The sequence below is a fragment of the Rhamphochromis sp. 'chilingali' genome (genome assembly GCF_963969265.1).
Source record: "Rhamphochromis sp. 'chilingali' genome assembly, chromosome: 5".
Classification (NCBI taxonomy): domain Eukaryota; kingdom Metazoa; phylum Chordata; class Actinopteri; order Cichliformes; family Cichlidae; genus Rhamphochromis; species Rhamphochromis sp. 'chilingali'.
In genome coordinates, this window is record NC_137932.1 from 10,239,799 (window position 1) to 10,267,778 (window position 27,980).

At 40.8% G+C, this 27,980-nt stretch overlaps 2 protein-coding genes across 5 annotated transcripts; one reads left to right on the forward strand and one right to left on the reverse strand.

Moving 5' to 3' along the window:
* Positions 1-4,880: 4,880 nt before the first annotated feature.
* Positions 4,881-9,864, forward strand: LOC308397720 (angiopoietin-related protein 1). Its single transcript, XM_080883798.1, has 9 exons — positions 4,881-5,051; positions 5,356-5,602; positions 6,000-6,215; positions 7,232-7,351; positions 7,460-7,574; positions 7,670-7,807; positions 8,626-8,842; positions 8,937-9,132; positions 9,205-9,864. Exons 2-9 carry the CDS (start codon positions 5,447-5,449, stop codon positions 9,349-9,351), a joined length of 1,305 nt encoding a protein of 434 aa, XP_080739924.1. The 5' UTR covers positions 4,881-5,051; positions 5,356-5,446; the 3' UTR covers positions 9,352-9,864.
* A 1,422-nt stretch (positions 9,865-11,286) lies between these two features.
* snx9b (sorting nexin 9b) lies at positions 11,287-27,608 on the reverse strand. 4 transcript variants are annotated; one of them, XM_080883323.1, is made up of 19 exons: positions 27,291-27,608; positions 25,809-25,895; positions 23,900-23,974; positions 22,864-22,989; positions 22,269-22,346; positions 21,105-21,267; positions 17,909-18,047; positions 17,560-17,644; positions 17,194-17,319; positions 16,925-17,042; positions 16,715-16,845; positions 15,709-15,812; positions 15,503-15,606; positions 15,252-15,329; positions 14,947-15,023; positions 13,879-13,968; positions 13,003-13,117; positions 12,824-12,915; positions 11,287-12,621 (listed from the first exon to the last, which is right to left on the reverse strand). In XM_080883323.1, the coding sequence occupies exons 1-19, from the start codon at positions 27,300-27,302 to the stop codon at positions 12,574-12,576; spliced, it is 1,848 nt and encodes a 615-aa protein (XP_080739449.1). In that variant the 5' UTR covers positions 27,303-27,608; the 3' UTR covers positions 11,287-12,573. The 4 variants fall into 4 exon arrangements, with proteins under 4 accessions (XP_080739449.1, XP_080739448.1, XP_080739450.1 ...); XM_080883322.1 differs by having other exon boundaries at positions 17,560-17,647; XM_080883324.1 differs by lacking the exon at positions 22,269-22,346 and having other exon boundaries at positions 17,560-17,647.
* Between the last annotated feature and the right edge of the window lie 372 nt (positions 27,609-27,980).

Below are 27,980 nucleotides of genomic sequence, written 5' to 3' on the forward strand. Positions count from 1 at the left end.
CCACCAGGTCGCCTAAGGAGGGGTGCACCGGCCCAGGTCGGAGACGGAGCAGGTCAAAGCCCCCGTGTCGCTCAGTAGTGGGATGGTGCCTGTGCATGAATAGATGCTGTAGCGCAGCCTGAGCAATACAGCTAGACCCAATCTTTATATACACCCTTATACCTGTCTCTACCTCACACAGCAACCTCATCAGTCCTTCTTTGTCTTTTTAATTGACGTTAAACACACTCACAAACCTGCTGCTCTGCTTGTCCTACACCACCTCCACCTGCAGGACAGCTGCAAATACATCCTCCATCCTAAACACTTCTGATGCCCAGCAGGTGGAGACAAACTCAAACTAGGAAATTCATTCAGGTAACCTTTGGGTTTAATATTTGCATCTTATGATCACAGCTTTGACTGTCATGTAAAAAGGGTTTTTTTTGTTTTAGAAGTGAACTGTGCACAACTTCAGTACAGGCATGAGTCAGGATTTCAGGGTACATCATTTCTTTGAGTGTATGGTGAAAGATTGCCAGGGAAGGGACTGTGTTGCATTTTACTGGGATAATTTCTCTATTTTTTTAAATAGATATTTCATCTTATAATCAACAGTATATAAAACAGTGTATATATATATATATATATATATATATATATATATATATATATATATATATATATATATATATGTATATATATATATATATATATATATATATATATATATATATATATATATATATATATATATATATATATATATATATATATATATACATATATATATATATAAAAACACCCAGCACGCCCCTGCGGGCGGTTTATCCTTCAAGCTCGGGTCCTCTACCAGAGGCCTGGGAGCTTGAGGGTCCTGCGCAGTATCTTAGCTGTTCCCAGGACTGCGCTCTTCTGGACAGAGATCTCCGATTTTATTCCCGGGATCTGCTGGAGCCACTCGCCTAGCTTGGGAGTCACCGCACCTAGTGCTCCGATTACCACGGGGACCACCGTTACCTTCACCCTCCACATCCTCTCGAGCTCTTCTCTGAGCCCTTGGTATTTCTCCAGCTTCTCGTGTTCCTTCTTCCTGATATTGCTGTCATTCGGAACCGCTACATCGATCACTACGGCCGTCTTCTTCTGTTTGTCTACCACCACTATGTCCGGTTGGTTAGCCACCACCATTTTGTCCGTCTGTATCTGGAAGTCCCACAGGATCTTAGCTCGGTCATTCTCCACCACCCTTGGGGGCATCTCCCATTTTGACCTCGGGACTTCCAGGTTATACTCGGCACAGATGTTCCTGTACACTATGCCGGCCACTTGGTTATGGCGTTCCATGTATGCCTTGCCTGCTAGCATCTTGCACCCTGCTGTTATGTGCTGGATTGTCTCTGGGGCATCTTTACACAGCCTGCACCTGGGGTCTTGCCTGGTGTGATAGACCCCAGCCTCTATGGATCTTGTACTCAGAGCTTGTTCTTGTGCTGCCATGATTAGTGCCTCTGTGCTGTCTTTCAGTCCAGCTTTGTCCAGCCACTGGTAGGATTTCTGGATATCAGCCACCTCCTCTATCTGCCGGTGGTACATACCGTGCAGGGGCCTGTCCTTCCATGATGGTTCCTCGTCTCCCTCCTCTTTCTTGGGTTTCTGCTGCCTGAGGTATTCACTGAGCACTCGGTCAGTTGGGGCCATCTTCCCAATGTATTCTTGGATGTTCGTTGTCTCATCCTGGACTGTGGTGCTGATACTCACCAGTCCCCGGCCCCCTTCCTTCCGCTTAGCGTACAGCCTCAGGGTGCTGGACTTGGGGTGAAACCCTCCATGCATGGTAAGGAGCTTTCTTGTCTTTATGTCAGTGGCTTCTATCTCCTCCTTTGGCCAGCCTATTACCCCAGCAGGGTACCTGATCACGGGCAGGGCGTACGTGTTGATGGCCCGGATCTTGTTCTTACCATTCAGCTGACTCCTCAGGACTTGCCTGACCCTCTGCAGGTACTTGGTGGTTGCAGCTTTTCTAGCGGCCTCTTCATGGTTCCCATTCGCCTGTGGGATCCCCAAGTACTTGTAACTGTCCTCTATGTCTGCAATGTTGCCTTCTGGTAGTTCAATCCCCTCAGTTCTGACTACCTTCCCTCTCTTTGTTACCATCCGACTACACTTCTCCAGTCCGAACGACATTCCAATGTCATTGCTGTATAGCCTGGTAGTGTGGATCAGTGAATCGATGTCTCGTTCACTCTTGGCATACAGCTTGATGTCATCCATGTACAGGAGGTGGCTGACAACTGCTCCGTTCCGTAGTCGGTATCCGTAGCCAGTCTTGTTAATGATCTCACTGAGGGGGTTCAGGCCTATGCAGAACAGCAGTGGGGACAGAGCATCTCCTTGGTAGATCCCGCACTTGATGGTGACTTGTGCTATGGGCTTGGAGTTGGCCTCTAGTGTTGTACGCCACATCCCCATTGAGTTCCTGATGAAGGCTCTTAGGGTCCCATTGATCTTGTACAATTCTAGGCATTCCAGTATCCAGCTGTGGGGCATTGAGTCATAGGCCTTCTTGTAATCAATCCAGGCAGTGCACAGGTTGGTCAGTCTGGTCTTGCAGTCTCGGCTGATTGTTCTGTCTACCAGTAGCTGGTGTTTTGCGCCTCTGGTATTCTTGCCAATTCCTTTCTGTGTCCCGCTCATGTATTGACCCATGTGCCTGTTCATCTTAGCCGATATGATGCCTGACAGGAGCTTCCATGTAGTACTGAGGCAGGTTATTGGTCGGTAGTTGGAGGGGACCGGTCCCTTCTTGGGGTCCTTGGGGATCGGCCTTCGGTTAGCCATTCCGAGTGTCTCTCGTTAACTAGCAGCTGGTTCATTTGTGCTGCCAGACGCTCGTGGAGTGCAGTCAGCTTCTTCAGCCAGTAGGCGTGAACCATGTCGGGCCCTGGTGCTGTCTAACTCTTCATACTGGAGACCCTTTCTTGGATATCTGCCACTGTGATGGTTACTGGACCCTGTTCAGGGAGGTCGCTGTGGTCTGCCCTCAGATCCACTAGCCACTGAGCATTGCCGTTATGGGTTGCGTCCTTCTCCCATATGCTCTTCCAGTATTGCTCCGTCTCCAGCCTTGGTGGTGCTGTTCTCTTATTATTATTGTTCCCTTGCCACTGAGAGTACACCTTTGCTGGTTCTGTGGAGAACAGCTGGTTTATTCTCCTGCCTTCTATCTCTCTGGTGTACCTCCTCAAGCGGCTGGCCAAGGCTGTGAGTCTTTGCTTGGCAGTTTCCAAGGCCTCAGGTATGGACAGCTTGCTGTATTTCTTAGGCCCTACAATAATATAAGAAAACAGAAAAAACCCAAACAATCATATGATGATGATGATTTATTTATGTAGCTTTAGGTATTTTTTTATTTATTGTATTAATATTTTTTTTATTTATATATAGTAAATCATAAAAGAATATATGTGACAATTGTGGTACTTGTATCAGCTAGTACCGGTACTTGTGAATGTGTTGGGGTCCCGGTGCCTGCCCAGCTGTCCCAGCGTGGCCACAAGTGGCTTTCCCCCCACTTGTATATAGAGCACTGTGTTGAAAATAAAGTACTGTTTAACTGTTATTCTCAAGTCTGCACCTGAGTCCTTCCTGCCTGCCCTGATAGAATGATTCCTCTTTAATCTTAATCATCCCTGAAGATTAGAGAGCATGATGTGAAATTGTCTGCATTTCTTTCCACACTTTGTAAATCTGCTGACCCCGCACTGTTTGTATGTTGCAAACAAAGAAGAAAAAAACTCCTTTTCAGGGTGATGAATGGACACTTAAAAGCTTTGCAATGCTTAGTGTTCTGTTGTTTACATTACGCTTGTAGCTTATCTCTTTCTTCAGTGCACAGTCCTAATCTCTTGTATATGTTGTAAAATGTTTCCCATCTTGCCCTTTTTTTGTAACTCTGAGTAATTTTTTTTAGTTTGACATGTGAAAGGTCAGTGAGCTCTGGAGAGGCCAGCAGATAATAAAGTGGTTAAGTGGCACCACCATGTGGCCTTACAGACATCATTTTGCTGACATATACAGCAGGGACACATCTAGTTCCTGAGAGTTTCTATGTGGAATTCATTTGCATTTATTACATCTATACTTGGAGGTTAAGACACTGCCTTCTCTTCTGTGTGATTTGCTAAATTCTTTGAAAAGACCAGGTGAATGACTGATCAGACAATTTGCAATGCACGAGTTCTTCAACTGATACAGTATAACACAGTTGCGAAGACTGTTGGGAAAAGATTTTTTCAATTGAATAACAGCTTAATGAAAATGCAATAGAGGGGATGATTTGTAGTTCATTTTCTTCTTAATGAGACCGTGCATGCTGAGCTGCAGTCAAAGGTATAAAAATAAAAAGACTTTGATACTGTAATAGGATCAGCACCCATCATACCTCGACGCGCATCATCATTTATTACTAGCTCAGAGCGGGATTACTTGTGGGTGATGTTTGTTTACTGTGTGTGCTGATGCATATTAGTTACATTATGTTCTCTTCTAAAGTGCAAACAGTCATTATGTGCACCTCTTACAGCAATCCTTGACCGTGTGGGTCTATAAGATGATCATTTTTATTTATTTAATAATTAAAAACAAAAATCTATAACCATTAAATGTAACAGTTCAGCGCACATTCTGCTCTGCCACAGTTTGTTTGATGTAATCAGGACAAACAGTAATTTAACAGAAAACATGGATATTTCTAGTAAATTAAAAGACATTTTTTCAGCTCTTGGCACATGTTTGGCTTTTACCCATAATTCCATTATCACTTCCCTCTATGCCTGCCTCCTTCCCACCCCTCAGTCATGTGAATCCTCTTAGAGGTGGATTACTGGACTACGATGTCCACATCGAGAAGGAAAGCGAAGGCGAGAGATGGCGAGAGAGAAAAGGAGCATGAAGCGTCCAGAGTGAGAGGAACACGCAACAAAGAGAAGAAGAAAAAGACAAAGACAATGGAAAGGACCCCTTGGCCCCATGCAAGCCAGGAATGGGGTAGAAGGTGGTGTTTAGCTAGGGTGAGAACATCTACTTTTCCACAGGTGCTACTATTTGTTTGTTTTTTCATATCTTCTTTTTAGTTATAGGTTATGTCTATAAAAATAGTGGATAACTTTATGACTTATCCACTGTAAGTGAGACACTTAATGAGTGGTACACTAAGTTGTCTGACTGTTGCTTGTCTGTCAAAGTAATCATATCTTAGTGAGCTTAAAGTGTCTTTATGGCTTTGTGAAATATATATTCCTTCCTTTCTATATTCTGTTTCTGTTTTCTCGTGGAATGATAATGCCCGTGTTGTCTTTCTTTCGCTCCTTGCAGACAGAGCCTCACATGGTGAAGCGCACAGTCTGGGTGTCCCACGCCCACTCTTGCTGACAAGGCAGGGAGAGACTAACAACCCGTGGCAGCAATGTCGCTCCTGTCCTTAACTGCCCCTCCCGGCTGGAGCATGTGCTCTGCTCTTTATATCCTCATTGTGTTGCTCCCAGAGGCCAAAACAGACAGCTTGAACGCTACCATTATCCGCAACGGTGGGGGCTCCCAGTGTGGGGAGTACACAAACCAGGTGATTACAATAACCATCTTGCAGTGATGTTCTCCAGACAATAGTAGCACAGCCTTATCACTGCAACAGCTTGCTACTTTTACCGTACACCAGAGATCCATCAGCTAGGTTAAGGAGCTTTCCATCTGAGCAGAAATCAGAATAATGTTCTCATCAAGTACATTTGAAATGCATAAAAAATATAAAAAAATAATACACTAAGGTGGCAAGACACCTATTATTTTTTTTAAGTATATATATTTAAGAGATTTTAGGGGGGGAAATCAGATAATTTAAGTGAGGAAAAGATAACACTGTTAAGAGTTGATATAAATCTGAGATTATGTATAAGAGCATTGACAAAAACAAGTGAACAAAGACAGCGGTTGTTTCGGCTGTCTGGACCTGTCCTCAACAGGTGATGGAGAATGGGATGTGTCGCCTGGTGGCCACACTGCCTCAGCTGGACGAGCGTAGATGCCCCGATATGTTTCGCTGCACAGACGAGGTCTCTTACTGGCTGCATGAGAATGAGGAGAGGACGCAGCAGATCATGGCGCTGAAAGAGACCATCTCTGAGCTGCAGGAGGAGCTCAGGAACCATCGGCATCGTATCAAAGTCCTCGAGCTGCAGGTGTGATTTCCATTTTTATACTTAAGTAGGTGGGAGAAGAGGGGATGCTATACTTAGCAGACTTGAGTCAACCATCAGCAGCAACCCTTTTAGCTTTGATAGCTACATGGAGAATATTGTGACAGTGTGAAAACATATTTTCTTGTTTTATTTTTAAGACTATACCTGTAGTGGCTCACTTTTTTTGCGCTATTATAACTTAATATGTTCTGTCTGTAGTATTAAATATAGCCACATGTGATCAAATAAGCCTTGATTGCAGTTTTATTTGAAATAAACATGTCCGCCTACGACAGGAAACGTGCTGCAGTTCTTTACTCTGATGTGGTGCTTGGTCATCAAACTGGCTTCTCTCCCAGCATGCCCTTGACCTTAGTCACTAACAGGATTACTCTACTCTTGCATGTGTTGCCTCATTCGTCTCAGTGTGAGCTTAAACAGAGACACTGGTCGGTGGACACAGATGAAGTAGCTCGTGCCTTGTGTGTTGCACAGGAAGCACAGGACAGGGGAGAGGGCTCTGGAGTTTGTGGTAATGGGAGTTGTTGGTGGTGGTGTGTCTGAGCTCTGAATAGATTAATCTGTCTTTAAGTATTACAAGTGGACTTGCTCCACACGTTTCCTGTGTGTGGTGTTCTGGGCCTGTTATACCCAGAGGAGGCCCTGGGGCAAACCCAGGACATGCTGGAGAGATTATATCTTTTGGCTAACTTGGGAACGTCTCAGTGTTCCCTCAGATGAACTGCAGAGGGTAGCTGGGGAGAGGGAGGTCTGGGCTTCTGCAGGCCCCATGACCCTTTATGGATGGATGGATGGATCTAGATGTTGGTTTGGCAGATATTGCATGTCTTAACATGTGAATGAAGGGTTCCTGTAACAGATTGGTATATCTGTCACAGGAATGTGAATGATTTCTTTCCTTTATTTTTAACTAATTTAAAAATGCACTTGTCTCAGTTGTTGAACGTCCTTTCATTCACATGTGAGTCTGTGTATTTCTATTTCAATGATTTCAGAGTGAAGAGAGGGTCCACTTGAACATCTCCTTGGAGCAGCGTTTTCATGAGTTGGAGCTGCACTACGCTGAAGCCACTACCCTGCTGCACTTACAGGGGACTCTGATCCTAGACCTTCAGGTTATTACCATTTGGGGATATTTTGTTAGAATTTCTTCTCTCTTTTTTTGTCATAAATGTTAGCAAAAGTGTTTTTGAGTGTTGGCCTCTGTTTGTATTTATGTTTAGAACCAACTACATAATCTGACACTTTTGGTGGATAAAGTAAAAAGAAGCCCCGGCTGTTTGATCAACATTGTCCGACCCAATCCTCTCATGAATGCTCACGATCGGCTGCACCCAGGTACATACTCAAGCGATGATGTTCCAGCAGAGGGTGCCAAATACCACTTGTTGATTTTCTCTGACACTTTCTTGCCTGTTTTACTCTTCTTTCAGAGATCCAGCATGTGAGGAACTGTCCTATAGACTGTGCCTCTATCTACCACAATGGTGTCAGGAGATCTGGCCTTTACACTGTGGTGCCATCACTGGCAGGGATGCCTGTGGAAGTCTATTGCGATATGGACACAGATGGTAAGTCATGTGCAAGCGGTCCTGATTAAAGGGAAGCTATGGTGGTAATTTTCAACTCCATGTTATTATTCTGGGACTCTACTGCAGTAGCACTGCATGATTTACAATCTCACGCTCATCCTTGGCAAAGTCCCTGAGTTCATTTCCTGTCTAAAACAGTTTGCTTTAACCCCCACTTCCTCCTCTCTTTAAGCCAACTTTCTTCTGATTTGCTGCCCCTCAAAACAAAAGATTCGAACAGCAGGTCTGTGCTGACAGCCAGAGCTGTGTGCCTGAAATGACCATATGATCATGTCTACTCTTAGTGATATCATACAGAGCCAAGGGTAGAAATACCTGACTAAAACAGAGTATTTGGAGCAGTCTAAAGCCTGAGCTTTAACTGTGTAAACCCTCATTATTTGAAAACTTTGGACATGATTAATGTGACCATACAACACCAAATATTGTTGTTCATGTGCATAACTTCAAAAGCAGTGCCATAGATCATCCATTAGTTATTTTCATCCAACACATAAATGCAATACCATTTTTGTGACCAAACCTCCTTTAAAACCAGTTCTACTTGGTACACTTGCATGAAGCCTTCACAGTTTGTCTATGGATTTAGGCTTTCTGAGCTGATACAGTCACTTTATTTAATATCAGACCGATTACTGAGATCAGAAAAATGGCCAGAGTTAAAATATGCACTGCCATTTATAATAGCTACTTAATGTTTTCATCAAATTGTTAAGTATTCTGTACCTGACCTATAGTCATCAGCTGAGCAGATGATAACCCATCAAACATGGAATGAATTTTACACTTTCTCCCAGGTGGCGGCTGGACTGTGATTCAGCGGCGATTTGATGGCTCAGTGAGCTTTGACCGCAACTGGAGGGACTACAGGGATGGATTTGGTGAGCTGCACTCAGAGTTCTGGTTAGGCAATGACCACATACATGATCTGAGTGCCCAGGGAGACTACAGCCTGCGGATTGACCTGGAAGACTGGACCAGCAAGCACAAGCATGCCCTCTACCAGAGCTTCAGGTTAGTGTCAGATAACCAACTGTGCAGACTTACATTGGGCTGGATACTCCAAAACATACACAAGCAACTGTGTTCCTTACATAATTTCTTGCAGTGTGGAAGATGAGGAGCATCAGTACCGTCTCCATGTGTCAGGTTTCAGTGGTACGGTTCAGGACTCTTTCAGTTGGTACCACAATAAGCAGGGCTTCAGTACACCAGACAGTGGAAACATCTGCGCTGAGATCTCACATGGCGGTTGGTGGTATAACCAGTGCTTCTACGCCAACCTTAATGGAGTCTATTACAGGGTAAGGATACACAAATTACCCTGCATTTTACATTTTTAAAGACAAATTCTTATCTTCTTCTTCATCATACAGGGAGGCCATTACACTCCCAAAGGGCGAGGGCCGCTGGGTCCAGATGGAATTGTTTGGCACTCCTGGAAAGACTCTGATTATTATTCCCTACGCAAAGTCAGCATGATGATCCGGCCACGCAGCTTCCAAAGCCGCTCGTCACCATAACAATGGTGAGGACACGGGAACTGGCGTCCTTGGCAGCATTTGTAGGGATGAAGATATCTGATGATCAGGACGATGATGATTACACTTTATTGTATGCTCAGGAAACGTTTTGTGTGTGGAGCAGACCTACCCGGTAACCTCTTTGCTTTTAAATCTTATGTGACTGCGGCTGATATCCATGTTGTATTGTGTGAATATAAACATCATCTTGTTCACTGATTATTTCTTTCCCCCCACTCACTCCTGGTAAGTGAATTCTTCCTTGTTTTATACTTCTTTTTGTACTATAGTTTGTTAATGTTGACGTGTAAAATACCAGCCAAAATGTATTTGTGTGATGACAAGGTTGTCTTCTAGCCACCATGTGGAGACAACCTGCAACTGGAAAGAATCACATGACACAGTTTGCTGAACACTCTGCATGTATGTGCTTATTTGTAATCACTCTATTGCCAGTTTTATTATTTTGGAGTTCTTCTACTGTTTTAATCAATGGGGAAAAAAATCATTGAAATAAAAAGGGTTTGATATTACTAAACAAAGTCACTTAATATCTGATACGTGCTACTGTCTCAAAGTATTAGGTCATGTGCTATCTGAAGACTCCATATAAATACACATTAATGTATTAATTGTGCAATAAACACTATATATACTTAATAAAATGTGGCTTAAAGACATGTTTCATATTCAGAAACTACAAGCAGAGCATCCCCTCTCCCCAACTCTCCATCAAGGTCTTATCTGTAATGCATTATAAGCATCTTACATCATGTGCAGGGCATTATAATACATTTATAACACATTCCACAAGTGTTTAAATTGACAGCTTTTAACGAGGTCTAGAAAAAAAATTTACCATCGTGGGTCATACTTTTTTAGAACTTTATAATGCTTTATACCTTCATGCCAAACATTCTGCATAGCATGCAATAGTGTTATATGGAGTTAGAAGAGACATTACATGACTTTGTCAGCTTTAAGTGACAGCACTGTATGCGCTTATTAAAAGCTGTCAATAACACAGTTATGAATGCTTACACTTCTTTTTTTGGGGGGGGGGGGGGATGCAGTAATTACAGCAAAAAATAAAATAAAATAATGTAATTGCCAAGTGTTTGTTTTCACACCACATGCCATAAAAAAGTGACACAATCAAATCAGTCTCTGTGGTCATGGTGCCAGAAAGAGGTAGTACTGAGCAGCAAATGTGCAGCTGAGCACATGAGCAGGATGTAGCTCATGCGAGTTGGAAATTAGACTGTGTAATGCAGGACTCAAACTCCTACAGTTGGCACTTTAAAGCACTGAGTACTAAATGCACGGCACTTTCTATGTCTTGTAAGTTATGCATGACTATAGACATATTTTTAATGGCATGGCATTCATTGCTGTATAATCATTCTACACATAACACATTATCTGTGTTAGTTACTTACATCGTATTGATTTAAACCTGGGGTTTCCACAGACCAATAGCATTTGATGTTACTATAGTATGATAATATGGTATGTGTTTAGCAGATATATTCCCAAAAAGCCTCGGGATTGCAAAATATCAGTTCAATTCTTGCAAAAACTGGAAAATAATTCTGTAAGCTTTCTATATGGTCTTGTGAAGCAACAAACACACTGCGGGTGATTCCATTGATAAGGCCACTGTGGCCTACATGAACAACTGCACCTGATGGCAGCGTGAAATGAGAGCAGGGTAAAAAGGGCTCTTTCACTTCCTTCACAACAAGAATTCACAAAATGCACTCTTCACACAAGCTGCCAGCTCATTCCCATTCCTGTCCATATCTACGCAAGAATCTGCTGCAGCGAATAAAGGCTTTAGTGTGAGGAAATCCGGGTGCGTAGTGTGCCGTCCCCTCCGAGTCAGAACACAAAACACACAAAGACACACACACATACGCAATAAATGACATCCTAATGAGTACAAATCATTGTTTAATAAATCAAACTGAACTTTTGCTTCTTTTTAAATGACACGTGTATTGCAAATAGTTCTATACATAACATATCAATTACAAGAAACCCCTGATAGGTGCAGTAGAATTTATATTTTCTAACAAAGAGTGAACAAGATTACAGACTGATTTGAAAACTGGGCGGTGATAAGCAAAAACAAGAACACATAATTCATGGCTCTTCCAAACTCCTCTAATAGTACGAATTCTTACAGATGACTTTATTCTTGTACCATCATGTCAAACACAATGACTGCGTCAAACAAGGGCAAATATTCTTTCGAAGTACTGAGAGAAAGTTAACTAGTGTGACAGGGAAACACTGATCCAATGACTTTTAGTTTAAATGTCTTAAAAAAGAAAAGAACAGAAAAGGAAAAAAGAAGAACAGAAAAAAAGACTCATTCCAGATTCTGTTTCTTAAAATGCAAACTGCAGTGTGTGAGTATGCAGGAGCTTTGGGGTGCCAACCAGGTTGACCACTTCGATTTTTGTCAAAAGGGAAAACAGGAAGAAGGTGGAGCTTCCTGTTCGCTTTTGAGGAAGTGTGGGATGAAGGGGAGCTGGGAGCTGCGAGTGGCGGTCATACACAGGGAGGACGCACACACTGCCTTTGCTAACTCTTTCAAGATTTGAATCCTTAAAGGAATGCTTCTGCTAACAATAGTGAAAATTTCTTTTTACATATAAATACTATATATGGTAACAAAATTATTCAAATGAAGCTACAGTAAAGCTTGAATATATCCTGGCTGTCCTTATTGGCAGAGCGGAGAATAGCTTTGGTATTTGGCGCCCTTTCCTATATGACTATTAACATGGAATAAAAGTGAAAAGCTTCAGAGCGTTACCTTGAGATAGATGGTTATGTTTGCACGTGAAGCTGTACAAAAAAAAACAAAAAAACAAAACTGTATCACGTTAAAGAATTGCCAGGGTTTGATTTCATCGCCACTGTAACTACAACATGGATTTTTTTCCCTGTCTGTGTTAAGAATTACAGCTGCTGTCACTCTTGAAGCCTTTTCAGATGTCGTTCGTACTCTTTAACATCGAAGTAGCGGATACCGCAAAGCAGGGACTGCTGGGATGAGTTGTAAGAAGAGGAGATGAGGTAAGAGAAAAACAGAAGTGAAATTTAAATTAAAGAGGACAGGGGTTGAAAAATGCAAAATAAGCAAAATTATTTTGGATCTTGAGCTGGTTTAAATCTTCTCGTCTCTTAGTGCAAGACAGCCAGCGGCCGCTTTCACATTGTAGTGAACTGACTGTGCGCTTGTCTCAGCTTCGCTGCGATCTGGGGGTGGGGGGTGGGGGTGGGGGGGTGGGGGGGGTGCAGAGGAAGACAAACGAGCATTAATACAAAAAGGTCATGTGACGCCTTCATATCGTCACTTTGGTATGAAACTACTTTCTTTCCAGGTAATAAGGAAGTGAAAAGGACAAACTGTTTCACAGTCAAATTTACTGTGAGAAATGCTCTATTAAAATGCCTTTACCGTCTCGTAAAACTTGACTTGCTCCTCCAGGTACAACTGCATGACCCTGTTGTAGTCATAGATACGGTTGCTATGGAAATGGTTCATTTCAGCTGCAGCACAAGACAAGAGAAACCACAGTGATCAGCCTGCATGCAGTGATAAAGCAAATTACTTCAGTATCTGTGACCGTGCTGTACCTTGTAATGCGTAAGACATGGTGCTGGCACGTTTAGCCATGGTGACTTTGTCCTGCTGAGTAATTTTACTGGCGGCTACCAGCTTGTCACCCTCCTTCACTTTGTCTATGGCTGCCTGCAGGGACCAAAAGTAAACAGAAGGCACTTTAGTTAGACTATTTAAACCTTGTATAATAATATGCACACACTGCTACTTGTTAATTTTTGCTTCTATCTGATAAAGGGACAGTTCAACCATAAAATCAGATATGCATGTTTTTCCCCTGCTGTGCTATTTTTACCCTATCAGAGATTGTTTGAGTGTGTGTTGAGCAGTTTTGGGAACTTCCGCTATAGTGATTTCTGCAAATAGTACAGGTCCCAGACATCAACAGTCAGGGGCTTCAGAGTTTTCACTTTGCAATGATAATAACTATGAAAAACAGAAATTGCTCACACTTTAGTATGGAGTGCATAGGCAATTTCCTTCTATATTACTTAGAAAATACTTTTTAAAAAAGCACTGGGTCCCTCAAAAAGACTGTACATGCAAAATGTGTGTGCATACACATTCCCAAGTTTTTTGTAATCTTAGGCAAAGAAAAGGGATAATAATTAACTTGAACACTTGACATATATTGTAAAGGTGTAGTAGTGATATAGAGGCGGTGACATATTTTAAACAGGTATCCTTATACTGTAGTTGAAGGTTGAAAGTGTATGTGTTAGCATGTGGGGGTGTGTGTATATGTAAATGTGTAAATAAAGGAAGATGTTGGTATGGTGTCTGTACTATCTATATTGTGGCACGCACAGCACCTCTGTTCCTATCAGATACCCCATAACGGCAAATTATCACATTCCAGCCCATTTCCTGTGGCATGGATGTTAGTGTACCTTATGGACTCCAATGGTATCTGGAAAACATCCAAGTAGTCCTTTGTATTCATTGTTGGTCTCCATGACATGGTGGAGGTCTTTCCTGGGCTGAGAGAAAACAAAAATAGACACAAACATGAACTATAAATGTAAAAAGGTAAAAGTCACCAGTACTTAAAAATAGAAGAAAGTAAAACAGAGCAGGAAGGAATGCAAGAGGCTGATAAGAGAAAATACAATGAAGCCATAATTCAGTGTAGGGTTTTTTTTGTGGTTTTTTTTTTTTTTTTTTTTTTTTTTTAAATAGCAGTACTATATATAAAACATCATGTATTCAGAGGAACATCCAACAGGGAGACACACTGGGATGAGATGGCACAGAAATAAAACAATATTTAGCCAAACTATCATTTTAAATTGTAGTGCCAATTCCTTTGCTCACTATTGACCTTATTCTGCAGGGGAGTGCTGTTTGCATCCATTTTGGATAACATCAGATAAATTGGACTGGTTCCTTTTGTGCCCTGAGATGAATCCGTGTCTAGTGATCGTATTTCTCCAACACTAAACCACATCACAGGTTTCACTCAACTAAAATCAGAATTCTACCAAATCACTAACAAAGTCTGCCTGGAGCAGGACGAGCTTACCAGACAAATCCTTCCTCTGGAAGCTGCTAGGACATCAAAAAGGCCAAGAATGGACTTTATTACTTTGCACACTCATCGGGTCATTCAGTCAAAAAAAACAAAAAAGCCACATTGATACATGAGTCAAAGCAAAACTAAGGAAGCACTAGGAATAAGTTTGCCATAAGCCTCTTCCTGCACAGATAGAAACTGACGAGCAGGACGCTGGGTCAAAGAGGTCAGCAACAGGGGAACTGGGAAATGCTCACAGATATTGAGACATGCAGTGAACACAGATAATGGCCACAGAAAGATGTTGCCCCACCCCTCTCTCTTTATGGTCTGTGTGTGAGTTTCCAGACATAATCACAAGAGGAAAAGTAAGGGTAGACACATTTCTCTTACTTTTAATAGCAGTCACATTAGATTATTTTACAGCAGCGGTCAAAGTACGTACCTGCTCTGCAACCAGCTGAGCTATCTCTTCGTATGTCTTCCCAGCTGCTGTCATGGCATCAGTTAGGGCTGACTCACCTGCAGCGAGAAACACTGTTAAAATACATCCTACTGTTTCCCAACAGTAAATAACGAACACTCGATTTCAAAACCAAAGTCCACATTACAGCATAGCTCTGATTGCTCCAGATGTCTCCAGCTGTAACCTGAGACATCGGTGTGACAAACCCAAATCCTTACACCCAGGAAAATGCCTCAAGTGCTCCAAATTACACATGACGCTGAATCGATATTTGTACTCCGTACCTTGGTATCCGCTGCTGGTGAAGACAGAGGAAAGGTTTTGGAAGGCTTTGCCGATTCTCTGATACTCTTTGGGCAGAGCTATGGTAAAACAAATGAACAAAGTAGCAAAGACATTTTCCCCCCAATCTTTCTAAGTTGACAAAATATTCAGAATAATGAACATTTAATGTAAATAGTAATTACAGCACAGACTTAAGGTGTGGCCTAGGTGTGCTAAACACTTATTTAGCTTGAGTGCAGTGTGAACATACGGCCTGTGCATCTCTTCCAATGTTCATGCCCCACTGTGAGGATTTCCTTCACCCCGTCATCCATGGATTTGGTAAACCTGCTAAACTGCTCACATTTCTGTTCTCTGTGAATGAGGAACACCAGTGGCATGAATTACGCAATACAGTACTACACACAAGTTACATAAACACTTTTTGGTGCTATAGTTTCTCTTGGTAAAACTCACACTTCTATCAGGTCCAGGTCTGGAGCTTCAGGCTCCATTGTGGAGAAGACCATCACTCCTACCGTCTCATCCTTCTCTGCTTTTCTCTTGCCCATCTTCCAGTCCTGTAACAATCAATTGTTTTAATTAAAAAAGAAATAGTTAATGCCACAAAATAAGCCCCAACCCTAAACTATTAGTAATAACAATCTTAGTTTTGCTCGGCAACATTTGGCTGAAAGAAAGTAGAATTAACTTCCTGCGGTTGTTTGCTACTGCTTTGCAGTTTATAGTCGTGGCCAGAAAAGGGTTTCTGCGATACTTTATAAAGTCAAACTGAAGCTGAGTTTGCACTTTTTGAACAGACATTTCAGTCTGGTGTTGTAATAATTAGCGTAATAATTATCAAGTTATGGTCAAAATCATAACCGGCAAATTCAGTTCATTTGGGGCACAATTAATATTTGTGACAATTTTAAAGAAATTCCTTCATGCCTTTCCAGAGACAAGACTTCCATACAGAAGGCTGGGCAACCGGACAACTATGGGAGTCCATATCCAGCTGTTTCTGCATGATTTTCATTAGTTTTTGCTAGTTAGGCAGTCTGTCTAGTCTAGAATTTACATCTGTGAGCAATTAACTGATTAAATGCAACTGCTGAACATCACCACAAGGTGATGCCTTCCTGTGTGGAGGTCCCAATCCTGGATGAATGGGAGGATTGTGTCAGGAAGGGCATCCAGTGCAAAATCTGTGCCAAATCAAACATGCAGATCCATCACTTGGGAAATAAGGGCTCAGCCAAGAGTACCTTTTTAGTTGTACACCAACATGGACACACGTCAACTCAGTCAACTGACAATAGCTAGTTATTCTGTAGTTATATATTACATATTCTTTTGTTACATTAGCTTTAAATAACTAACTGACACCTCAAATCATTCATGTAAGACTGATTTCAGCAACACAGTCTTAGAACACATACTCAAAGACCTTAAAAGATGGGAAGTGGATGTATCAGTTTACCTTCTCATCCTTGTAGGTGACGAAAAGTTGAAATACTTCACTGCTGGAAATAACGGGGTGCCTGCACATCCTGGTCATCCAACCCTGTAACCGCTCCATACGCATCTTAATAAACTCTTCCTCGAAACGGCCTTTTAAAAGAGATCAATGCGTAAAGAACGGAAAAAACAAATATATTCAGCCATACGCATTTATTGGCTAGTTACCTACCTGTAACCTGCTTATCTGGTAAAGAAGGGATGGGAATGGCTGACCCAAATTTTTCCAGAAGCCTTTCATACAACCAGTCAAAGTGTTTATATCTGTGATTGACAGGTCGGTTTGTGGTCTGCATGCCAGGGGGGGGGGAAAGTACAGCTTCCATTAAAGGAAGTAAAGATATACATTTCAGTCCTTCTTATATTTATTTATGCGTCTAAAGATTAGCTTAGTGCATTTAGTTGATTTGATAACCTAAAAAATAGCTCTTGGATACTTACACTGGGTGTGACTTGGTACTCAATGTAGCTCTTGAGGCCATACATCTTTGAGCCTTTTTTGGGATCAGCTACAACACAGTCTAGCTGGGTTTCTGGGTAAGACCACACTGGACCAACTTCTCCCATCTGAGCACAAAACATGAAGGTTCAGAAGTCTACTGCGCCAGACAAACATATGGCAAGCTGGCAAAAGATGCTACAATACTACTTTATATAAAGGCGAATATTCTGACAGAAATAATTTAGCCATAGGTTTTTAATTATGACTGGTGACTTCTGTGTAATAACTTAATAAGAAGCACGTTGATGTTCTAACAGAACTAAAGAAAAACACACACAAAAAAAACATTTTTGGAGATGACCTACATAAATTGGAAGTCTGTCTTTGCCCTTTACAAGCTGCTTGCAAAGGAGGTAAAGCTCCGGACCCGACTTGGAGAACCCAGGGAACCTGCTCAAAGACACAAGACAAAATTTCCTGATTAGTCTTGTGTAGAGCAGTTATTTGATACGATGTTACCATTATTAGAACAAGATTACTCTGTGCTGCTGCAACTCCGTTTATTATTATCTACAGTAAGAGCCTGAACACACTTTGGCTGAAGTAAATTCTGCTGTCCAAACTCTGATCAGCAGCTCAAACTGTACAGTGCAGCTTATTTTATGTTAAAAGCTGATTTGAAGCCAGGCACATTACTGACTTATTAACTCTTACTTGTTGAGGGAGATTTTCATTGAAGTTGCATGTGATCCGCCCCTCTGCAGTGCTCCACTTTCTCCGGCTTCTGACTCAGCATAACCGCCAGTGGATTTCATGTCATCCCATTCATCGTCCCACTCATCATCCTCTGCCCCTGAGGTAAGATTCGTGTACACCAAGTTGTTTGTTTTCAGATCACATGCACAAAAAAAAAGCACTGTGTACAACTATTATACTGCATTTATAGATGTTCCTACTACAAGAGTTGTGTGAAAATTCACACCTTAATGCTTCACTGAGCTTTACTTAGTGTGGGTCTAAATATAACATAACAGATTTTTCTTGAGATAGAGGAGTCAGTTGTTTGAGCATGAGGGCATGCAACACACATCTATATCAGAAGCAATGCAAATCTATTAATGGTTCTCATGCTTTAAGATTTTAAGCATCATCACTCTCTTTTTCAATTAAATGGCTAAAAATATTACACACTGCAAAGCTTAAATTTGTCCTTCAGTACGTCTCATTTGTGAAAATAGTGCATGCATACTGAACCAGACATGATATCTAGATCATTGCTTTTGTCAGAAGCTGCACACTTCATTTCAAAGCAGGTTTCAAAACGCATTGACACAGTTCAAAGCAAAAAGGGCTGAGCATGATTTGTTAGGATTGGTGCCAGCCAAACCATTAAAGTCTGAATCAGGCAGCAGGCGGTAAGAGAAAATATTTCCACATATACATATAGCTGCACTGTTCCAACACTGCCTTTCAAAGCCAGACTTGGAGACTATATAATAACTTAGTTAAAACTGAAACTGGCATGTAAAATATCATATTATACTAACAAATCACACTGGATAAAACAGCAAAGAAAATACACAAAAATCCCCCATAAATTACAGCAACTTTCATTCTATCTCCATGTTGGCCTGCCGAATCACATTTACTCATTAATTTTCATTTTTGTTTTTTTAAATATATGTGTCCTTGTGTCTGATCAGTTAGTTGAGACGTGTGTTGTGTATGTGTGCCTGTTCACTGCTACTGCTCCAACCCACACAGACAAGCACAGGAGGACAAGCCCAGACCCAGTTCAACTCCTTTTTACTGCAATCGGATCACAATCAAACTGAAAATGAAACACTACAAAAGGCAAAGCAAATGTGCTGCCGTGGTCTGCCACCTGCTCCAAAGCGAGTTGACCAACTAGGGGTAAACACTTGGGGTATATTTAACCTGCTAGTAAGCCACAGCCTCAGCCATTCTCCTCCGCTATCTATCTGTAAATTTAAAATGCCATAAAGGTAAACAATTAAGAAAGGCAGCAAAGGTAGTCCTGCCAAAAGTGTTCTTGTATAAATCTACAAATGTTTAAAAGTTTATTCCTGCACCACTCACCAAAGTCTATAACTGAAAACTATATCTCTGTTTAGTTACTGATCTCTATCTGTGCAGGGCGTCTAACAAAGCTCCTCCAACCTCCTCTTATACAAAGATAATATTGTTAGTGTCAAACTGTACACACATGCTTTAAAAGAAATGTTTCTTTCTTCATATTATTGGCAGTTCACACACAAAAATGAGCAACAGGCTTCCAAAAAGCAATAAATGGAATACCTGTGTAATCAATAAGGTAAGGATATGGGTAGATGTCTTTAGCAAGAGAGAAACAGAGGAAAAGTCTGTTAATTTCCCCTCTGACCATTTTTCCAATGTACAATTTTTTTTATGTATTTGGGGTTTTTTTTTTACAAAAGAAAGTGAAGAATTTAAAAAGCAGCTCAAGTAATATATCCTTCTGAGTCATGAGTGAGGCACAATTTTCCACAGTCTAGAGAAAACAGAATCATGATTTGACCGTTCTGTCCCCGTGCTGGAGCTTCTCTCTGTGGCGGGACTGCACAAGTAAGAAAAACCACATCGAGGAGTTACAGTCACTGCAAATCTGTGAAAATCTGAGTCGCGTAGTATTTTCAAATACAGTATGTGGAGTTCAAGATTACAGGTCCTACTGTACATAGCATGCATTTCTGTTCATATCAGATAACATGAAGGACAGGATATATATGACGCAAACACCTTTCACTGGCTGCTCAATGAAAAATCATAATTGCAATTTTAAGATTTGTTTCCATAACATCTATTTCTCACGACACGGGAAAAGAAACATCCAAAATATACATCTGGGTGTTCTTCCTACATCACATATTATTGATTTTTCCTCATACACTCAGCCAGAAATCCTTATTCAGTAGCACTTTTTTCACAGTAGGACTTTTTCCATATATAAAAAGCCTGACCTCTTGAACATCTTATCACTGAAAACAAAGAGTCAATGGACTTTTTCCAACTACTGACAGCAGTTTGTGATTTGTGGAGTAATAAAAACACTTGGTATATCAATTTGTCGCAACAATAGTTAAAGAACTTTAAACACCATGTTATCCAATGGCCTGAAAAAATATGCTAAATTAAACACATAAAGCCTCACTTGCATATCTAAAAATGAGCTTTTCAGAAAGCATGATTCAAAAACAAAACACTTGATATCAAGCATGAATCAAAAATTTAACACAAAGCTTAATTTATCTTTTGTATTACCACAGAGGCATTCTCAAACTCGCAAGTTGTTGTCTGTTTGTAATTCAAACACCTTTAACCAAACGTCAGCCGAGCTCACAAACTCACGCAGAATCACTAAAAAGCACCAAAGGCTGTTTGAAGCAACAACCTTTATCACATCAACCAATTGTGATTGCAACAAAACAACCTAACTAGTCAACGTGAGCCTGACTGTTTGATGCATTAAGTGCGAGGGACTCTGAAGTCACTCGTGTTTGTAGAACTGCTCCCTCCCCTGCAGCCATATATACAGTACAGCTTATGCAGAAGAACAGTTTAACAAGTAAAGAGTGAGCTAAACTATTTCACGAGGTAGTGTGATGAGCCAAAACCATTGCATGACTTTACCTTTCCTGTAACCACATTAAGACGTTAAAAATTGCTTTGAAAATGTAGCTTACATACTTCAGAATGACATAAACACAGTCGTATGAGAGTATTGCTACAAAAAAGAAAGTTGAAATTTCAAACTGTCGAAAGATATTACAGTGATTTTTATGATAATAAAAGGTTTACATTATACTTCTAATAATAGGACAACCATGGTTCCTGAAGCTATCTCGGGGTTTTTTTTTTGTTTTTTTACCTGGGCCTTGGTAAGCCTGAGGGTGACCATGTGATACAGGGGGCCAGGGGTCAGGAGCGCTCTTCCCAGTCTGTGTGCCCTCTGGATTAGATGCCCAGTTGTTGGTGGAGCCCCCTGATGGGTCCGCGTTCCACGCCGACCACGGATCATTACCATTAGTAGCCTGCAAGAGTGAAACAGAACTTGTGAGGAATGGAAGACGGGCGGTAATAACAGATCAAACGCGAGAAGAAGAGAAGGAGCAGAGTCAAGTCCAGTCCTGTATGGAGTCTGTTTAATGAGAAGTTGACAGTAGTTTCAAAACAACATCCTTTTCCAAACATTTGATGAGGACCGGGCTTCTCTGAGGGAATCTGCTGAGAGATAAAGCAGCCCGGCAGTGAGTGTGTAGTTTGCATATGCCGCTGTACAGAAGGGTTAACTGAAAAGATCAAAATAATACCCGATAATCTGGAGAAAGAGGCACATGCTTGCATACAAAAACTTCCATTTGTGTTTTTACACAACCTGTTTTTGTTTTTACAGTATTTAAAAATGCTCAAAATGCAGCATGCCATGCTTGTAAGGCAGGCATATACACAATTCTAACAACTCGAAGGCATGCAAAAACACTGCTGTTGTGCGTTTCTCTTCTGTAGGTTAAAAAAAAACAAATCACCGAAAAAAATAAACAGGCAAACTACTCAAATGACATTAACAAGCAAGTGCATTGAGGAACAACACTCTAAGAGCATGTGCTTTTAAATTTTGCAGCTCTTATACTTCTCATTACAGAGCAGCACTTAAAAAAAGTGATTATTACTGATATTTGCATAATTTTCATCATGATTTCTGGTACAAGCGTGTGTTCTGGCCTGATGATTTGTCAGTGTGATTAGTAAAATACATGTGGGGATCATGAACTCTTTTACCACCGATTCATACAGTTTTTCTTTTCTTTTTTAACAGTGTGTGGGTGCTGATTGGTGGAATGTCTTGTCTTGTGCTGAATTGCAAGGTGAATGGAGAAGTTGAGCTCATGCTTTTTGCAGGCAGTAAGGGTTGCAGGGGAATTTGCCAAAGCAGACCAATCAGAGAGGATCGCTTGGGCAAAGAATGAGTGAGGGCGGGAGGGCTTGGGTTCATGCTTTTAGGCCACTCCCACCACCCCAAACTCACGGTTACCTCATCAGGGGACGAAAGGTAGGGGGAAACTGGGGTGTCGGGGGTTTCCGGCTGGGGGCTCAAGCCCCCAGCATCCACCTTGAGGGGAGGGGGAGGGGGAAACAAAGGTGACATCATCACAAAGCGCCAGATGTGACAGTATACACTGTGCAGTGCTTTTTGTTAAAGTGATATAGATGTGTCAGAGGAACAATAGCCGACACATTTCCTGCTTTACCTCACTTGCTGAGCCGCAACATATTTTTACTGATCCAGCAGTATGTTCACTATTGTGGAACTTCCTGCCTGCTAACTGAAGATTTTGGTGGACTGCATATCGTTTAAAAATGACATGACAAAGATTAATATCTCCCACACCAGCTGGTCTCACTTCTGCATCTCTGGGGTTGACGGGATGCATTAACGTCAGTACATTTTTGCCATCGCTCACTTCTGCTTTTTGATTGTTTTCTGTAGCGTAACCCTACCATATATCATTTTTGAATAGGAGAATGAAAGCACGACAGGTGCACCGCTCTATATTTTGTACACCTACTTACCCAGCATTGCACTAGACTTGTGAAATTGAGAAATCTTCACTGGCTGAATGCATTACCTGGTTTTGTGCAGGTGTTGATGCAGGTGCATATGCATCAAAGAAGGACAGGTCTGAAGCTGCAACATTTCCTAAACTTGGAGTAGGTGCTGCAGCTGATGGGAACACAGAAAACTGCTTATTGAGCTGCAAATCAAGAAAAAAAGAAAAAAGACAATGGAAGAGAGAGAAAAAAATTCCCATTAGTGAACAGATCCAGACATTCCAGCATGATCTAATGATTTTTAAAGGTGCATCCTCATGCGGTAATGTGATCGTCTCATTTTTCACTCGTGGCTTTGTGAAACAGGGTTTTAATTTTATCAATCTTTCCAAAAAACAGCAGTGTGATTGAAAAACAGACTGAGTTCTGGTGTTTTTCATGAGGCATTACATAAGCTACAAGTGCAATTGTCATCTGTGGGTTTTATATGATTTGGACACAGAATCAAAACAGTCCGGGAGCAGCTGGGGAGGTAACTCAAGGTCAGACAAACAAGCACGCACCCACCAAAATTTGCAAAGTTAAGCAGATGTTTAATATCAATGCCTCTCACCCTCACACACAATCGTTAGCTCTTGTGTGGCAAGTGTTTACAGTGATGTTAAGTTGTTAACATCACAGACTTTAGTTTTAAACAACTCTTTCTGTGTCTGTAAATTTCTTCAGAGTGAATCATATCCTCCACATGAAGTCAGAGTTACTGGATCGAGCCATACACGCACGCACGCACGCTCGCACACACAAACACCCAAATCAGCAAAACCCTGAATGAGGCACATCCTGTTGTGACTTTAGTTTCACATAAGAGATGGCACCACAGTATGCAGATACATCTTTGTCTGTGACGAGGTGTCTATGAAATGTCTAGCTGATTAATGTTCCACTGCACCCACGGTACATCATGACCTCGGTACAGAATGTTTTGTTTTCGTTTCATTTTTTTCTTGCTTAATTTTATGTGAATTAAAGTCTTTTTGAATATTCTATGGGGTTTGAAAGCTCTGCTGGCATCTCCTCCATACTCTTCACATCAACAGACACAATATAACTCACTTCAATGTAGTCTTCAGGAACCAGTCCCACCTCCCCTCTTGAGTTCTGTGCTTCCACCCAGCCACCTCCAATACTCTGAAAGAGAGACCCAGCTGCATATTAGTTACAGGGAAAAAAAATACAAGGCATGTACTTAGGTATTTCTCCCTTCAGGATATTAGTTTAATAGCCAATAATCAGATAGATTTTTCATTTTACTAAGTCAGTTAATGTTTTAGTTACTTACTTTTTAAAATTTGTATTAAGTTACTGGAAATTATTTGAATCACATTTACAAAGAAATGTTTCAAAGTACAAAATGTTTTGTCTACAATTTTTCTCTCCGACTACTACTTCTTTAAATGCCACATATTTGTGTAATAAGGTCCAGTCCTATGGTCAGTTGTTACACTGAGGCCACAATACCACAACATAAAGTTCTGAAGAACATTATGTTGTGGTATCAACATTTAAGGAAATTCTGCTTCACATTTTTAAGTAACCTCAATGCCAAAAACTGAAAACGAAGGTAATAATGTAGCACATAGCTTCTGAACGGCTTCTGATTTACTTTTCTTGCAGAGGTCGTATTACTAAAAAAAACAAAGAGAACCACATCTTTCCTTAAAAATATCCTTTCAATGCAACAAATGTTGCTTGGTTGATATGAAGCTCGCACATTTTTTTCAGTCCTGCTCGACCCACAGACAAAACGTGTACTTTTAACTTGGAAGTCTAACTCTCCACTTACCTTTGCGCACTGGATTAAGGAGAAGTTATTTTATATACAAATGGAAGAATCACTTACCCATAAACCAAATACTCCAGATAGATTTAACAGGTGACGGGGGCTTTCCTTTAAAGACACCATATTATCTCTATATTTTCTCTCTGCTCAATAGTGTGTGAAACTTTATATTGATTTATATTTATTTATATATTTGAGTTATGTTTTCGTAATGTCAATACTGTCATTTGCATCATCTTCAATTCCCTATTTATATTTTAAGCCTGGTAGCCTCCTGCTTATTTTTTGTGTTTGTGTCTATTGTGGCAACATATGTATCCTTAACTTTTTCTTTTTTTAAATTGCTTTGATTAATATCTTCATTGCTTACAAAGCTGTCCTGCAAAAACTTTATCCTGTACCTTACATTTTTAAGGGAAGCTGTATGGTAACTAAAACAGGCTCAGTAATAACTTGTACATATGTGACAGCCTATACACAAAAACTACATGTCACCTGTGGGAACCCAACAGATTGTTTATCAGTCACACTTGGATTTGACTCATTGTGAGTCAGATCTCGAGCTTACCATTTAAACATCATTTTAATGTTTAGTACCAAGCAAAAAAGAAATAAACACGTAAGCCAGGTATGTATGTACACACCTGAGACAAATTCCTCATCAGTGAAGTTGATGAAAAATAAAAGTTCTGATACGCTGAGTCCTTGATAGCCATGACAGAGACATCGATTGGAAAACTATGTAGGACAGCACTTAACCAGTGACCTTTGAACTGTTTGTGGCTGGCAGCAATGACATCATGTTTGCTTTCTGGTTTAGTTTTTTTTTTTCACCTCTTGTCCTTCCTTCTTTTGTCCACATTTGTGACATACATGACAACGTGAGGTCATGTGCTTTAAGTTTTTTGTTTTTAAATTGGAAGATCCGCACTAAACATTTGATCCTGGACTAATGTCTGCAATGTTGTTGTAGGCAAAGTAATTAAAAAATGATGGTATCCACAACACAAGCAAGTTTTATGATTTAACGATTACAGGCAGATGCAAAAAAAAAAAAAAAAAAAAAAAAAAAAACTCATATCGTACACGTCACATCTAGACAGCTTCTTTACAGCTGAGAGTGTGAGACTTTACCCCTGATGCTAAACAGATGAAAAGTAGAGCAGTGTTTGTATTATTTACCTGATTGGTGATGGTAATTGTCTCGCCTTCTTTCACTGACAACTCATTGTTTCCAGGCTCAGCAGTGAAGTCGTATAAAACCTGTGCCTGCAGACAACAACAACAACAAAAAAGTTCTAAGGTTTACTATATAACTGATTAACAAACTTCAGACTTATATGAGGCCATAGTGAAACAGGCCAAACTTGTTCTTGGTATGGTATGCTTACTCTCAACTAAATTCTTGCATCAACCAAAACACGGGCAGACCCACAACGTTACCCAGTTCAGCTTAATACAGGAGCCAACAAGGTCTCTCACAGTGACCCACATGTACTAATCTGTCATTCCTCCATGGCCCCAGAGAAGCTCAGACACAGACACACACACACACACACACACACACACACACACACACACACACACACATTCATCTATACTCAAATGAATTTGAGACAGTAGACGGAAACCTTTCCAGTATGTTGAAAGTTAAATAAGCACAAACCCACAAACAAAGTGTGTGGGGAAATTGTTCATTAACCATTGAGATGGAATGCAAGGCTATTAGGAAGCCATCAAAATAACATTTGTTTCAGTGTCCACCAACCACCACCCTGCAGTCCAGGAAGCTGAATGAGGTTTTTGAACAGAAGCATATTACCAGAAAATGACAATAAATGTTTTCATGTCTACTGATGATCTTAAAAAAAAATCAAACTGAATTATCAGGTCGTTCTGTCGTTGGTCCCTCACATACATGTTTTTTACTGTGCTGACTGCTGCATTTTTTATTAACACCATTTATTTTATTTTATTTTATTAAGGATTACTTAAAATAAAAAGCAGACCTGTGTTATTATTCTCAGTAGGATTTTTTGCATATCATAAACCATATCTAGAGTAGAGGGGATATTTAAGTTCTTAGTTTTACGTACGGTTTATCTTTATACACACTCTGCTTCACGTACCATTTCCGGTTCCCCTAAAAGAACACTCATTAGGTCCAAATGCGAACAATACTATGAGCAAAATTATCGTGTTTGCAGTGCTGCAGCTACATTTATGGCCCTGTAGTCCTCACCTAAGGTAAACAGTAGTCACATATGGTACGAACAGTGTTTTGAGAAAAGACTACATTTCCCAGAATTCCGCGGAGGCAGCTATGACCCACAGTGGAAAGGTAGTAAAATGTCACAAGACACTTCGTTAATGAGACACATTTTCCATGTATAGCAAAAGCATTCGTTTCTCGCTGAGCGCATACAGATGTGCGACAAGCGGCCATAACGCTTTTAAAGCAGACTCCCTAAATGCTTTCAGCCTTAATGCGGAGCTCACCGAGTGAAGTCTTCACTGTAAAACTAATGCGAGAAACTACACTTCTGACTGTCCAAGTCTACAGCCCTCAGTATTGGTGGAAAAACAAGCTCCAGGGGGAACCCAAGAAGCCAGCGTAGTCGTGCTGGGGCTTTAAGAGAAGCCCAGGAAAGTTGTCAAACCCACCTTTTGCGCCATTATCGAAGCATTGATCAATCATTACAAAAACAGGCCCTGTAGTTTTCAGGATTTCCAGTCCTCAGCTGGACATTTCCTCCGCGCTTCTCTTCAACTGGAGGCGAAGCAAACACGATAACTCCTCCCGGTGGAAAGCCGCCGCGACAAATGCATTAACACATGACTTAAAAACAGTAGGTCGTTTAAAAACTCAAAAATCCGAGAAAACGAAAGGTGGGAAGGAGACCAGCTGAGTGCGACTACCAAGTTTGAAGCGCGTAAAGAGCTGCTGACAGTAAGGAGGAGGGAGTGACCTGCAACGCGCACAGAAACCGGAAAGGTAGTCCAGGTCCGATATGGTGGCTCCTCCAGAGAGACTACACGACTGTTTAAAATCGCAAATAAATTTTTTTCAATATGAAGAAATAAAACACTTCATAATTAAACGATGATTAAAAAAAATACAATACAAATAAAACGTGGTAACTAAAATTTTTAACTTGTCGGAAAAAATAAGTAATAACAATAATAATCAAAATAGTAGTAGTAATAAAAGAATTTCTACTATTTGCGGGATTTTTTTTACATTTTCCAGTGCGTTTTTTAATTGTGTGTTTACTCACTATGGGCCTGACAGCTCAGAGGGAGTGACCCTGAACCTAAACTTATGTTTACTCTTTTGTTTAAGTCTCCCTCTGC

Bases quoted from the DNA above. Each gene is read 5' to 3' on its own strand.
- LOC308397720 (XM_080883798.1), top strand. From the start codon at position 5,447: ATGTCGCTCCTGTCCTTAACTGCCCCTCCCGGCTGGAGCATGTGCTCT. The intron at 7,575-7,669 runs GTACATACTCAA...CTCTTCTTTCAG, and splicing joins TCACGATCGGCTGCACCCAG to AGATCCAGCATGTGAGGAAC. The intron at 9,133-9,204 runs GTAAGGATACAC...TTCATCATACAG, and splicing joins TTAATGGAGTCTATTACAGG to GGAGGCCATTACACTCCCAA.
- snx9b (XM_080883322.1), bottom strand. The intron at 15,330-15,502 runs GTATGTTCACAC...GTTTTACCATAG, and splicing joins TTGGAAGAGATGCACAGGCC to CTCTGCCCAAAGAGTATCAG. The intron at 12,916-13,002 runs GTACAGCACGGT...CTTGTGCTGCAG, and splicing joins CATGTCTTACGCATTACAAG to CTGAAATGAACCATTTCCAT.